At 34.6% G+C, this 15,756-nt stretch overlaps 1 protein-coding gene across 1 annotated transcript; it reads left to right on the top strand.

Annotated features, from left to right (window-relative positions):
- The first annotated feature begins 4,270 nt into the window (after positions 1 to 4,270).
- LOC141485018 (uncharacterized) lies at positions 4,271 to 13,589 on the top strand. The gene is made up of 3 exons (XM_074180838.1): positions 4,271 to 4,574; positions 9,889 to 10,170; positions 13,096 to 13,589. Exons 1-3 carry the CDS (start codon positions 4,481 to 4,483, stop codon positions 13,323 to 13,325), a joined length of 606 nt encoding a protein of 201 aa, XP_074036939.1. The 5' UTR covers positions 4,271 to 4,480; the 3' UTR covers positions 13,326 to 13,589.
- The last annotated feature ends 2,167 nt before the right edge of the window (positions 13,590 to 15,756 follow it).

The following is a 15,756-nucleotide window of genomic DNA, read 5'->3' on the forward strand; positions in this document are numbered from 1 at the left end:
ATTTCATTTTCTTGCTAAAATTTTGCAATGGATCAATTAGGTATTATGAAGTTTCATTAGGATTCAAAGCAATTTTCGTTAATTCGGAACCTGCATAGGTTTCTGAAAACTACTATTCATCAAATCAACATAAATGTAAATTGCAGATATATTAAAGTGTCACATTGAAATATCTTTTTTTTTTTGTAATTTTACTTTCTCAAACATGCTAGACTTTTATTTATTTGTTTATATATACACGGGCAAGCCCAATTCAGATATAAGTAGTACAGTGCTATGTAATACTTGATACAATACAGTAAGTTATAACAATAATACAATTCCGAAGTAAGAGAGCAAATAAATTATTAAGAGAAAATTAAAATGTATAACATGAATGAACTAATATAATTCTTACAGGCAAGTAACACTAGACACAATACAATAACACACGCAGAGAGTATTAGATGGTTAAGTGAAGAATATGGTTTTTAAAGCGGGATACTGATATTTTAAAGATTTGAAGGTTGTTTAAAGAGTTAGCCAATCTAAGAGTTCTGAGAATAAAGCCGTTATATGAATAATTGAATATGTGAAAAGAAACGTAAAACGTTTGCACCTGTCTAGTTGAACGACTGGGGACATGTAAAGATATATTGGAGAGAAGCTCGGGACTAATACTCAGTCCGTTGATAATTTTGAATAGAAGTATTAAATCTAAAAGTTTTCTGCAAGTCTCAAAATGCATTCCAATGCATTTTGAAGGCAATATATCGCAGGAAATTGTGCTAACGTAGTGAGGGGACCAAACTGTGGAACAATAATCGAGATGAAATCTTACCAGAAAAAAATAAAGAGATTTAATAGCAGTGATGGTGAAATCACGAGTGGTTCTCTTTATTAAGCCAAGCAACTTGATATATTTATGTGATTTATAGCTGTGTTGAGTCTAGGATCACACCAAGATATTTGGTTTCAGTAGTAAGGTCCGATTATTTATACTATATTAAAAATGATTAGGTGATGTGTTCGATAAAAGCAAAGAATTTGGCATTCAAACACATACCATTTTGCAAACACCAGTTTGATAGGCAATCTATTTCATTTTGTAGACACAATGTATCAGTTTCACTTTTAATTACTTTGAAACATTTTAAATCGTCGGCAAATAGCAAAGCTTCGCTTTCATGGAAACAGCTGGTTAGATCGTTGATAAAAAGGTTAAACAACAGTGGTCCCAAATGTGAATCTTGTGGAACACCCGATGTAACTGCGATGGTATGAGAATCTAACAATTTGTGTTCTTTCCATAAGCCACTGCAATATTTGCCCATCAACACCATATAAACAAAGTTTATGGACTCATGATTAACTTTGGAGAAATCAGTGTACACAGAGTCAACTTTCAAACCGTTAGACAGTGCGTCGGACAGAAAATCAACGTAGGTAATTAGACCCAGTTCAGCTGACTTTTTGGATGTAAATCCGAATTGTTCGGTCCCTATAATTGGGGAGCAGTCATAAGTAAGGTAATCAAAAATGATGCTCTCAAAAACTTTAGGGAATGCGCTAAGAATATAAATTGGACGATAATTACACACATCACATTTTCCACCTGATTTATATATTGGGGTGACAAGATTCAAGATTGACAAGATTCAAGATTGACTTGTATAGACGGAAGAAAATTGATCAGCAAAAAGGTTGGCAATATCGATCCCATTGGTAGCAGTACGATTACCAGAAGTCATTTTATTAGATATAGTGTTATTTTCCCTTTTACTGCTTACAAATTTCCAAAAAGATTTAACATTATTAATCATAGAATGTTCAGTGCGTTGGATGTAATCTGTATAACATTGACTGGATAAGGATGTACATCTTGATCTTAAATTGCTAAATGCTGCATAGCTTTCTGGACACCTTGCGCTCTTGTAGATCTTGTGAGCTAATTTCTTTTCATAAAGTAGTTTCTTCAGCTCAGGGGAGTGCCAGCATGGAAATCACCTTCCACAGATTTTTTTCGAGGAACGAAGCGATCAATGATAGAATAAAGAATGTCGTAAAATATTGAAATCATATCAGAAAGCTCCTTTCCATGTAATGCACCATCCCAATCGATTGCTCAAGGGTCGAATTTATCGATGCATTGTCAGCGAGAAGGAAGTCATAGTAATATTCTTCACCAGATGAATATTCGTTTGAGATTTTGAGTGGCAAATAACATTCAAGTGGAGGATGATGCGAGTTTTCAGGAATTAAGATGTCGACAGCATTTAGTACTGTAAGATCTACTGGTGATGAGATGAAATCAAGAGTAACTCCTGTATCGTTGAATATTCCATTGGATTGAAAAAGATTGAGAAAAGCACACATGTTGGATATCGTTTCAATAGAATGTATCTCAGATTGAGTGGATAGAGGCAGAGGAGAAGCAACAAAGCAATAATCCTCTACCTCCCATAATGCTGATGGAAGATTAAAATCGCCAATTAAAAAATGTTCGCATTACTATACTGCTCATTCAAGGTAATTAGCTGATCAAAGTGAGATTGGTATAAAGTTGATGAAGATTTAGATGGGAAATATACCGTACCAATAATAGAATTGTTATTGAAGAGAACAAACAATTGTTCGATCGAAGGATCAGACTGAATTAGATAAACAGGAAATGATTTTTTGATAGCTATCAGTACACCACCACCCCTGCTGAAGATACTGGATTCACTAGAGCGGTCAGTTCTATATACGTTGTAGTTGGAAAGCCCAAGTTCGGCGTCGGTGAATTCAGGTGTGAGCCAGCTTTCGGTGAAGATATTGATATCATAAGAACAATTGCTAACATTTTAACTGAGGTCCGTCAGTTTAGTTCTAAGACCTCTCACATTTTGGTAATGAAGCGAAGGGCTGCTCAGTTTTAGTTTTTTTTAATGATTTTTGGTGTACTGTTGAAGTATTTTATAGACAAATTCTGCTCACCAGCCTGTTGACGCACTATAAGTTCATTTTTTACCCAGTCAAGTTGTTTTTTTTGATAGAGTTTGATCAGGTTGGAAAAATATTTTGTTAGCATGGCCTGATTTATATTTGATTCTTAGGATTTCATGGACATCGCGAGCACAAGACATAAACACTTTAATTGGTCGATGACCATTTTTGTTCTTCTTCCCAAAACGTAGAATATTGATTGTGTCATATTATTTGTAAGAGAACTGATGTGTTTCTATTTTATTGTATTATCGTGAGTTTCTGGTATATCTAACTTCTCATATTACGTATGTGATCAACGAGATCAATAAAGTTTCTGTCTGTCTGTCTGCCAAGAAAAGTAATTTTGCCGAAATAATAATAATAATAATAATAATAATGTAGTCCTTCTCGACCACCAGAACAAAACGATATTTGTCGTGGAGTTTTCAGCTCCTGGCGAGACGAATATCGTCAGAAAAGAGGAGGAAAAACGGATAAAATATCGAGATTTTCTCTTCGAACTCCGCAGACTCTATCCAGATCACTCTGTCAAGATGGTTGTTCTGATTATTGGAGTCCTTGGTGGAATGATGTCTTCTCTACTCTCGAATCTCAAAATCATACCGGCTTGCCGCACTAAGGCAGAAATCTTAGCCGCACAGATGCAGAAGGCTATCATTCTTGGCTCACTGCGTTTGCTCAGGGCACATGATTCTCGGACCCAATGATCACTTACTCCACGGTGTGGGGAGTGGTCATTGGTTGATTATGCTGGCGCGCCCTCCCGAATGTATCGGGGCTTCGGGGGATAGGGCCTGACCAGCGCACACTACGGCGAAAAAAATAATAATAATAATAATAATAATAATAATATCGCCTTTATTATTTTATAACCAAAACAAAAAACACAACATAACTCATATATTCAACTTACAATTGAAATAAAGGGCGAAGTTCATCGTCCGTAATGAAATACATCACGACTTCGACTTAACCCTGCGTTATTCCACTAAACCCTGGCTAAAATTGGCAAATACTCAAATAGTTAAAATCTCAAATATATTAATTCATTCGTTTAGGGATTTCGGAAATACCTTAAAATAATTGCTAATAAATGCTTTCAATAATTAAGCTTACAGGTACAGTTTTATTAGTGCCTCACCTTATTTACTTGTATTTGTTTTGTCAAATTGGCTCATCCATTTAATAAACAAATATATTCTAATTTACAATGATTTATATTTCAGTAGGCCATAAAACCTTTTCTCATTGCCCTGTAGATAGACAAAAAAACATAAACTCGTTTTACAAAAAACGCCAACTCCGTTGATTTATTCGTCGTCACCTTGTGAATACATTTTCCTGAAGGTATCGATTCCCTTCAAGTAAAGTGTTTCGATGAGCAAATCATTATCTACTCTTATCTATATCGTATTATATTCATAGCAATCAGAACCTTGTACCCGTGAGCACGTTCGTTTTTCACTACACCTGACATTATGAATACGAAAAGAAGGCAAGTTTTTTTCTAATGTTCAGGATGTTCTGCTGTTGGAGAAGAAAAAACTCCAACGACGACCAAAATCTAGTAGAACAAAACTCGGGAAATCAACCTACTTCAAATGGTAAGTGGTGAAGAAAATTTCCTTTCGATTACTCAAGATGAAGTGAAGTGTTTTGATTTTTCACGAAGTTCACAAAAATGTAGAAGGCTAGGACGAAACATATTTTTGTGCTGTTATCGAGAAAGAGGATGAGGTTTTATAGGTCTAGAATCTAGATGAATCTGTTCCGATATTTATAGAAATATTAGAATGTCATTCATCTCAAGGTAAACTTGAACTGTCGTATTTTATCAGATGCAAAACCTTGTGCACAGTCTCTCATACAAATCGAGTGCAAAGGCCGTATTGAGTTTATTCTCGTAAAAAAGAGAGTAAAGTAAAATTAAGTATGCTAAATCCATTGAAAGAAGATTTGTGTTACTACGTGGTAGGAAATCATAATGAAAAGAAATGAAAATTTCTATGTTTTTTACCACTTTCATTTGTAACTAACGATACTGCAGTTTCGTCCTATAAAGACATTTTCAAACTTATGCATGTAAACTAACAATGGTTGATCACATTAGCCCCATGGGGGTACGCTAAAATTTTTAGGGGGTACACGGCTGGCCAACAATAGAGAAAAAAACCCAAAAATCCAAGGTATACGCAAGGTGGACGTGTCCCTTAACAAAGTGAAACTTTAATAAATCTTCAGCATATGTTTCATTACATCCCTTTCGTTTTTGCTCAAATTTTTGTTTTTCATTTTTATGATGACTAAATTAAAATAAAATAAATTAATAAAATGAAATAAACGGGATACTGGAGCGCAGAGTTCAAGTGAAGGAAATAGCAGGTGCGCATTGAAAAGTAAGGCGAAAAGGTAGAGAAATGGAACGTCAAAAGGAAATTCCTTCCTACTTAGTAAACACCGCCAAAGCAGTGTTTTTGCAGTAGTCAGTGTTGCCTGTTAATTTCGTGGTTACTCAATCGTGTTTAAACAATAACGACTATTGAAAAAGAGCAGCTTATTGAAATCTCGTGTGGTCCCACGTTGAAAAAGAAATATTGTGGTACTACAATATTAGATTTTTGGATCTGTGTTGTGAGGGAGCATAAAGAAATGTCTCACACTGCTATTAGATTTTTTGTTGGGTTTTGCACCACGTATTTATGTGAGAAAGGGTTCTTAAGTTTAACTTATCTTAAAAATAAATACAAAAATAAATTAAATGTAGAAGATGACTTGAGATTGTATTTAACCAAGCTAGAACCCAATATTGAACATCTGTGCAAACAGAAACAATCGCACCCTTCTCACAATTTTTTTTGTGAATTAAGCGCTTTTTGATATTTTTATTTTGTTATGTTTGTTTTATTGCAATTAAAATTAAATTATGTATAAATCTCTATATAAATGCGTCTAAATATAATTATATAAATATGTATAAAATGTATAAATATAAATTAGGTAAGCATATCTTCGTTTTTATTCAAACATTTCAAATTGAATAACACAGGTTAAATCTATACTGAATAGAAAATCTTGAAGCTTTTATTCTTTTGTTTCGTTTTATTTTTTACTACTGAGAAGAGGTACTCAAAATTTTTTGGTGCTAAAAAGGGGTACAATGTCTAAAAAAGTTTGGGAACCCCTGGTTTAATGTATAAATTTGAAAATGTCCTTATAGTACGACACTGCAGTAACGTTAGTTACAAATAAAAGTGGTGAAAAACATAAAAAGTTTCAATTCTCTTTTCTTCATTATATTCAAATGATGAATTCATTATGATCCTAGATATTTTTGTGAAACATAATCAGAAGGAAATTTTGCTCAACAGCATGTTTTTTGTATTATTACCATTGGCAAAAAATTTGCATTGAATATTTTCAATGGGAAAAGTGATATACCAATATTTTTTTAGGTAGATATTATTTTCAAAAAAAATTTTTGTGGGCAAAAGTGGAATCTTGATTTTCCAGTTCTCGCATAAAATTCACAAAAAAACAATTTATGTAACTTTATACAGTTTAAACGGTAGTTTATCAGAGAAAATAACTTTAAATGGTGAAATTATGAAGTAAACTGAATTATTTAGAATGCTAACTGAAAAATTAAATCAGATATTGAAAATGTTTACCTCTTGAACTTAACCTACAACTCCACATAAACAGTTGACACCTAAATATCACTAGATAGATGTGATAGAGTCCAGTGATTCCCACAGTGTAAGTCGCTGTCTCCGCGGAACAGCGAAATGTTCAATTGAACAATTCGGCGATTTTCTTGGAGTTTTCAATTCTCAAATTTTTGCGCCAAGAATCGTGTATACTGATCCACTTAAGAGACTAATTGGTGTATAACTCTCAAAACAATCAGAATTGCCTCTTCCTATACATGGTTTGATAACAGAAAAAAATTAAGTCAGTAGGAAAATGTCTAACAATAAGAGAAAAATGTATCATATGGATGAGTGGTTTGCATAATGTACTCAAAGCTAGATATATTATAATACCTCGTACTCTTTTTCTTTTTCATGTTTTTCATAATCTCACTGATTTTCTCTTCAGTTGCTGTTACAAAAGCAAAGTTATTTACATAATATGGAATATTACATATACAGGGTGTAACTAAATAAATGTAAAACATTCAAGGAGGTGATATCTCATCGGAAAAAATATAGGATCTTTCATATAAAGAAATTTCATTGGATCATCCCTTATTAAGATACAGCCCCTTTTATACATAAAATTTGTATAAAATTTTTTTTCACAAGCACCAAAAAAGTAACAATATTGAAATTAACCTGAAATTTTGTACTACCAAAAAGACACTTAACCAGATATTTATTTGGTTTATCCCATGGTTGTAAGGGGTGGAAAACGCAACCCCTTAAATGTATTTCCAATGTAACTTTTTGTCTTATTATTTGTTTACCATTAAAAATTTTATTTCCGATAGCCTGTTTCATTCTTAACAAAAAATGTATCTTGGGTTTTTTATCCAAAATAAACCAGTTCGCAGCAAAAAATTATTTTAGGAACAATTACGGAGAAACATCGTCATAAATGCGAAAATACGAAACTAACCTATCTAGTAGGTCGCTATTAGCAATAGTGACAATTAAATTGGTATGACGCTGTCAGTTTGTGAATTTTCGAAATTGAATTAATAGGTACTAATTGTGTGTTGTTGTTCTGTTTTTAATTTGTTACTTTAATAATTCACTTGTTATCAAAATAGCATACACAAATGAGGAAATGGCTGATTGCATTACGTTTACGGTCTGTCGCAGGGGAATGAGTTAGAAGCTTCTAGAAGATATGCTAAAATGTATCCTCAACGGCAGCATCCTTCACATAGAATATTTGCTCGACTTCATCAACGATTACGAGAATATGGTTCATTCGACAAAAGATAACGCAGGATTGTGGTCGCCATCGAGAAGTACGAACACCACAGCTTGAGGAAGCAGTACTTAATTTGATCGAAGAACAACCTACTACCATTACTAGAAAGATTGCTTTCCAGCTAAATGTTGATCATATGACGGTATTTCGAATTTTAAAGGAACAATTCTTATACCCTTACCATCTGCAACGAGTACAGGCACTGTTACCTCGAGACTTTCCGAACCGTCTTGAATTTTGCAATTGGATGCATTGAAAATGATTAGAAGAAATTGTGTCTTTCTGAAGACGATAGAATTCACAGACGAATGTAGTTTTTCTCAGGACAAGATTATTAATTTTCATAATTACCACATATGGGCTGATAAAAACCCTCACGCTATTGTCGAAACTAACCATCAAGAACAGTTTTCTCTTAACATGTGGCTCGGAGTTATTGGGGATGATTTAATTGGGCCTCATTTTCTACTTCCTCGATTAAATGGTGAGGCATACGTTCAATTTTTAAGAGAAGTACTGCTGGAGGAAGTTCCTTTGGGCGTCAGAAGGGATATGTTTTTTATGCATGATGGGGCTCTCGCCCAGTTTAGTCAAGTAGCACGTCAGCATTTAACTGAAACATATGCAAATCGGTGGATAGGTCGAGGAGGACCACAGAACTGGCCCGCTCGATCCCCGGATTTCAATCCTCTCGATTTCTCTATTTGGGGCCATTTACAGCATTTGGTTTATCGTACTCCTGTTCGCGATGTAGAGGACATCGATGCGTGCAGGGTAATCAGAGATACTCCAGGAATATTTGAACAAATACGTGGCTCAATGCGCCGACGTCTAGACGCATGCGTAATGCCTGAAGGTAGACATATCGAACATTAACTATGCTTTCTACATGTTGTGTGTTTTGTTATTAATAAATTAGTTTTGTTTATTATCCTTTAATCGTTTGATGCAGGTACTAACTACAAAATAACAATAAATTCAGTTCGCATTTATGACGATGTATCTCTGTAGTTGTTCGTAAAATGTTTTGCTGCGAACTGGTTTATTTTGGGCAAAAAACCCAAGAGACATTTTTTGTTTAGAATGAAACAGGCTATCGGAAATGAATGTTTAAATGGTAAACAAATAATAACACAAAAAGTTACATTGGGAATAAATCTTAGGGGTTGCGTTTTCCACCCCTTACAACCATGAGGTAAACCAAATAAATTTATGGCTAAGTGTCTTTTTGGTAGTACAAAACGTCAGGTTAATTTCAATATTGTAACTTTTTCAGTGCTTGTGAAAAAAATTGTTATACAAATTTTATGTACCCCCTAAGGGGAGGTATCTTAACAAGGGATGCTCCAATGAAGTTTCTTCATATAAAAGATCCTATCTTTTTTTCGATGAGGAATCACCTCCTCAAATGATTTACACTTATTCGGTTACACCCTGTATATGGTACCTAAATAAGAAGCATTTTTGAAATTATTGATTCATCTGCTTTACAGATGCTTTACAATCTATGAAAGAAGGTTGAGTATTAGTTTTAGACTTATTGCTTCTTGGTTCGTTTATTATTTGCCAGAGCAGGATTTAGATTCATTTTTGGAACCAGAATTTTCTCTTCATTAAATAACGAGTTATAATACTTTTGAGAATGTTGAAAGTTATTAAAGTACTCTGCACGATTTGCGGACAAATGTTCAAAGTATTTTAGCAGTTTTTATTTCAGGCGTTTTGAAGGATAATGTATTTTTATTGTATTTCAGATGTCTTGGCGAAAAATCATTTTTAAAATATACTGGAAAAGTGCTGATAAAAGTATTTTATTTCAGGTCTACTAACTGTAATGTGTGAACACGAAAACTCAATTAACTTGAAAACCATTTGCAATATAGACAACCTCCTCTAACTCACATCCCCTTCCCACTTTGAAAATCTACTTTTGACTCACCATCATTGCATTTTCCTTCAAAAAAGTATTTTTTTGTTCAGAATCGACCCCTCCGAGGGTCACTTCTTCGCGAACTAATCCGAGTGATTCGGAGGACACAACAGTCCAAGAGACAGGGTTACAAAATGATTCAAACATTGGGCCAGAATCTTCACAATCACGAGAAGATAGCATTTCCGAATCTCTCACAAGTACTCTGCTATATTTTTCTGATTCGGAAGACATAAGGACTGAGGAAGGACAACACCGGCCTAGAAGTGTTTCAATAATTACCATTCGCGGTGATGCGGAATCTTTAAGGGGAGATGCCGAATATGTCGAAGGTATCCAAATTGTCTTCCCTCCAATATCTACCTTCTGGGTTCCTACTGGCATCCTTCAAACTAACACAACGTAATATAAAATGTATATGGGTATCTCTACTAACTACTAACATACCTACTAAATTTTACTAAGTATGAAAGTACTTGAGTAAGTTATTGTACAGTGAAACACGTGTTGTGATTTTGTAAACTATCCAGTGGAAATCTCACAAAGGTGTTTCTTGAATACGTTATGGATTTTCATCAAGTACGGTCGATTCCATAGCATCGCATATTCAATTTTTATTCAACGGAAGGTTTTTTAGAACGTTTACTTCATATGAGATTGTGCTCAGTTAAATAAGAATCACTTAAATACAGAATGAGCAGCACGTCACCGCCACGTATACACAGTAAACCCTCATCCAGACAAGTCTATGAATATGGTCAACGGCTTCAAGAGCATAGGCCATATTTATTCTATGTGACAGTTGACAGTTGTGACAGTACGAGACAACGAAGAGATGGAAAGATCACTGTTATCTGTGAAGATAACAGATAATTCCCTAAAATCCTTTTCAGACTGTCTTCTATTAAAAACGGTTTTTAACAAAAATTCGGACAGTTCACTGACGATCCACAAATCCTTACACAGGGTTTATCACATATGATGTCATTTATTTCAGGTGGTGATTATTTGTCATATTTAATGAAAAAAGTTCATATGAAAGTGGTCCTAGCTTGTTTCGCTTCCAAATAACGGAGTGTCACAGATTTACTAAAAATATTGTTCTTCTATCAATAAGTCACATTTTCTCGCTGATTTTTATTAATTTGCGTGTGTTTGTATTGAGTAACAAGGGGATTCTTTTCATAAAATTAGATTTGGAATTTCAAATCCAGTGGCGTCACAGAAGGATTCTTGATTGATATTTATTGTACAAATCCATGTACGTCACTGTTTTCGCTAAGTTTGATATTTGAAATTACTGGATAGTAGATGGACGACGTATTCAAACTTCCCAATGTGCCTACACAGTAGGTTCTGGTGAATGCCTGCCAAAAAACAACCACTCCTCCGTCTAAAAAATTACCACGCTTGGGGCTTTGTTCACGAGATGGAACTGTTACTAGTTAATAATATCTCTCTTTTAGACGAAGGTTTCATACATGCTGTAGGGCTGCATTGAAATTAATCGAGTCCCAAACACTGCTGTTTGGGTCGGATCTTTCCTGCACTGATGAGAGGTAATACCTCGAAACTGGTCTGTAGGTGATCTACTCGACTGATTTCAGACTAACCTCTGCGAGGTATCTTGCATAAATATCTGACGGATATAATTCAGTGTCCAGCGTGGTATTAGCCTGGAAAGAAGTTCTTTTCTTACAGACATTTACCAGAACCAACTGTGTAGGTACGCTGGGAGAAATAAATGTTTCGAAATATAATTTCGAAATATTTATTTCCTTATATGTATGTATCTCTCCGCTTCAAACATATTCATTCTGTTCTATAATTAATGATCTGACAGGTGTACGTTGTAACATCGAATAAAATATTGATAACAAATGTTTCAAAAACACTGTTTAGCTCTAAAACAGTTGTATGCCGGCAGTATCATGCCTTCTGCGGATAAAGGCAACGTCACGGCAGTTCTGAACAAAACCCACCAACTCATCGATTATTCTACAATTCCAACTGAAGACAAGCGCCAACTTCTAAGGCCTTACCGTCTAAACTCTACGGTCTTCCTAAGACTCATGAGCCAATCTTCCACTCTGTCCAATTGTCAACGCCATCGGTTCGCCTAGTTATCACTCCTGTGAAATGTGCAACAAACCTACTGCAGGCATACGTAGTTAAAAGAAAATTTTACTCATCGAGTAAGGACTCATCTGTCTTATCGAGAAAATATACACTTTGGGCATGCAGCCGTTTCTTTCTTCACTATGGTTTCAGTCAAGAAGACGAGTTCAAACAAATTTTCTCAGGGAAAAACCTCTTAGTCCTGTGGCTGCAAATTTCTACATGGAAGTTTTCGAGAAGAACGCACCTAGCACCGCTAGGAGCCAAGAATATTGTCAACGCCACATCAACCCCAACCAGTCTACTCCATCTCCTGAAGACGCTAACTTGTTTGGTGAAACGCTCGTTGTGATCATTAGTTGTTTTGGATTTCCACTATCAGTACTTCCACCGTGAGTCAACACTGCATAAAGATCAAGTGGCCTTATTGTTGTTGCATGATTACTCACGTCCAATCGTTTCCATGGAAAGTTGACGGCAACGTTTAGTTTATCTCCAAAACGTTATGTGGGAGAAAATATCTAGAAATGTGCTACTGATATTCGTGAAAACTTATGGATTGATAGAGATATTATGCATTTCATTTTATTTTTGCACTTCGAAGACGTCGGTATTTCATTCGACCAGAGTTTTATCATTGGAAAAAAATCCAAGCATTTTCAGACGGTCAATTTATTCGTGTTTTGTAGTATGGGTAAAGACAAATCTTAGAGTTGATCAAAGTTGCCGATGAGTGTTCATAGAATGTACATTTAGAAGTAGATTTTTACTGACCAACGAACTTGTTCACAATCTTGGAGTTGTCCAACTCAAATATTTTGACCAGGACTCTTGAGCTTTTTCCTGGTCACTCAATTTTGGTCCATATTCGTCACGACTTAGTTGGATCTATTTACGTAAGAATGTACCCTCCAAAATAATGTTTGAGGAAGTCTTGGGTACCTTCAATGAAAATATTTTAACCCAACCACTTTCTCTCTACTGACTACCTGGATTACTTCTACTTGTACTTTGATTAAACCACCGGTAATACTAGAAATATTAGTAAAGATGTCTCTCAAGTAGGCATAATATTTAGGACACAAATTTTGAAACGCATTTTTGAGTTAAATCAATTTCAAAGCATATTTTTTATTTAGGAATTATGTCGCCGCCTGCTGATACTAGGAATCCTGGCCCATCTAGTTCAGAGATCGTGATTAAGCCCGAAGACCTAGAGACAGAACTTCAAAGCACTCATCGAAGTCGCACCAATTCTGAAACATCTAGTTTTTATAGTGTGAGATCCTCGCAATCTACGCCTTCTTCCGGATCTGGAGATTGCGATTTTTATAGTGTTTACAGTGTCGACACGGGCCAAAGTACTTAATTTTTGCTCTCTTATATGTGTACAGTGCCTCAACTGCTAGCCTTGACAAATACTTTTTAAGATTTTCCACGTTTTTGACAAATATTACTTGTAATGATGTGTAATGTATTTTCTGTTTGATATTTATATGTATATTTATACACTCAATATTTATAGTACCTGTTTTTACTAAGTCAACTACTTTTGAGACGTGAAATTATGTCCCAGACGAAATGAAACTATTTCCTATTTTTCATGATTTTAGAAATATATTACTATTTTAAATGTTATTTTTATAACGAAATAATCCTTGAACCACATAAACTTTAGATCAAGTTCTGACTTGTAACAGTTCTACCAACGTTTTGGATTATTTCCGAGAAATGGAACAAAAACCTCGAATCACAAAACAATTCTGGAAATCACATTGCGACCTGTAAAATAACATATACCTACAGGGTACAGCGCGTTAAGCGTCGGTTAGCCGTATTTTGGAAAATAACAGGATTCATATCCTGAAGATTGGCACATCTATGTTTTTTTAGCATGGTACATCCTGTTATCCCGGAAGTTGGTACCAACTTCCTTAATTCAAATGTGACACTCTGTTTATTTTCACATTTTTTAATGTGAGTTAATGTAATACACATATTGTTGCTTTTAATTAATTTTGTTCACTTTAGTTCACTTAGTATGTTAAAATAATTGATCATGGTTTGTTTATGAAAAAAGACGATTTTGACATTGACAATGATTTGAAAAGTTATAAAATGAAGATATTGACTTGAAATGTTTGATTCCTGGTTTATTTCGACTTTAAATCAAAGGAATTCACAGTAGGACTGACTAGTCCTAATATTGGTCCTTCGAGCAAAAGAAAAAGAACCAAAAGTAATCAATTACAATATGTCCATGCCTAACCTGAGGAAGAGTGAGAGGGAAACTAAAGGATTCCTCCTGAAAGATATAGCGACGTATGTTATGACCCACGACAAGTTTCGGAGTTGCAGAAACGTTATTCATTAGAAGACCCATCTAATCTAATCTAATCTAAGACAAATCAAAAATTACGAAATTTTCAAGTTCTAGTCGACGAATGTTGGAAATAGAATTGAAAGAAACAAGATAATTGGCCGAAGTAGAGAGAAGGAGAGCCGAAATTGAGAGGAGAGACAAAATTGAGAGAAGGAGAGCCGAAATTGATGCTGAACCAATAAGGAAAGAAGCACAACTACAACGTGAACTGATTCAAGATTCTTCATATAAAAGTCCACAATCTCTAGTGGCAAAAACATCATTGATTTGGAAGAAATGACGCTACAAGAAAAAGTTGCTGGGTGGGAAATCGAAGAAACAGAAAATAAAACCGATTTCGTACCCACAAATAATTTTATTACGATGACTACTGATAATTTCAACCAAATTTTAGACGTTCTGAAGATAAATAAATCAAAATGTTCGGAAAAAACAGACAATGTTAAAACAAATTTGCCGATTTCCGAGGGGAATCCAGAGGACTGGCCTTTGTTCTACAGTCAGTTCGAACGTTTCACCAAACTTTTTGATATATGTGAAGATGAAAATATAATCCGTCTACAAAGATGTTTGAAAGGAAGGGCTAGAGATGCAATACAACCTCTTCTTGTTTCCCCAAATACTGTAATGAACATAATAGAAACTTTGAAACTTACATTTGGACGACCTGAATTTATAATTTCAAATCTAATAAAGTTCGTCGAGCCTTTCCTCCGAGGGAGGGGCGGTTTGAAACATAGCTATACCATTTTCTAATGTTATCGAAAACTTAGTAACTACTATGGAACTGTTTGAAAATACAGGACATATGAAAAATCCATCACTCTTGACTGAAATAGTTACTAAATTACCCCCATTCCTGAGACTCAAATGGGCCCAGGAATCTTCTTTACAAAATGAAATTACTTTGAAAACCTTTTCTGTATGGATGAAAAAAATCGCAATAGCTGCATCAAGTTGTGCTGACTTCAGTAGTTACCACTTCTCCGAAAAAAAAATGAACGAAAATGAGAAATTCCACTACAGGAAAAATGCTAATATATTTTCGACCAAAAAATATGAGAAATGTCCCAAATGTCAAAAAAAATCATAATTTGACTGATTGCCAGAATTTCAAAGAACTAAATATCGACGAAAAATGGAAATTTGTGACTTTGAAGAAACTCTGTTTTTACTGTTTGAAACCAGGTCATAATATCTACTCATGTAGATTGAAACAAAAGTGTGGAATTGAAAATTGCCCAAAATTCCATAATAACATATTACATAATCTTTATTTTTCATAAAAACAAAACAAAGCCTCAAGTTCTTGTTCAAACCCAAATGAAGATGTCAGACGGGAAAGTCAAGTTGAAAAAATATATTTTTTCCAACAAGATAACCCCACAATCCTTCGAATAATTTCCGTGAAACTTCG

This window comes from Leptinotarsa decemlineata, unplaced genomic scaffold (genome assembly GCF_025532065.1).
Source record: "Leptinotarsa decemlineata unplaced genomic scaffold, Ldec_3_MD MMD2_tig00026307_RagTag_RagTag, whole genome shotgun sequence".
In the NCBI taxonomy this organism is placed as follows: Eukaryota; Metazoa; Arthropoda; class Insecta; order Coleoptera; family Chrysomelidae; genus Leptinotarsa; species Leptinotarsa decemlineata.

Coding starts and splice junctions, on each gene's coding strand:
- LOC141485018 (XM_074180838.1), top strand. CDS start 4,481: ATGTTCAGGATGTTCTGCTGTTGGAGAAGAAAAAACTCCAACGACGAC. Junction 4,575..9,888: donor AAATCAACCTACTTCAAATG/GTAAGTGGTGAA, acceptor TTTTTTGTTCAG/AATCGACCCCTCCGAGGGTC. Junction 10,171..13,095: donor AGATGCCGAATATGTCGAAG/GTATCCAAATTG, acceptor TTTTTTATTTAG/GAATTATGTCGCCGCCTGCT.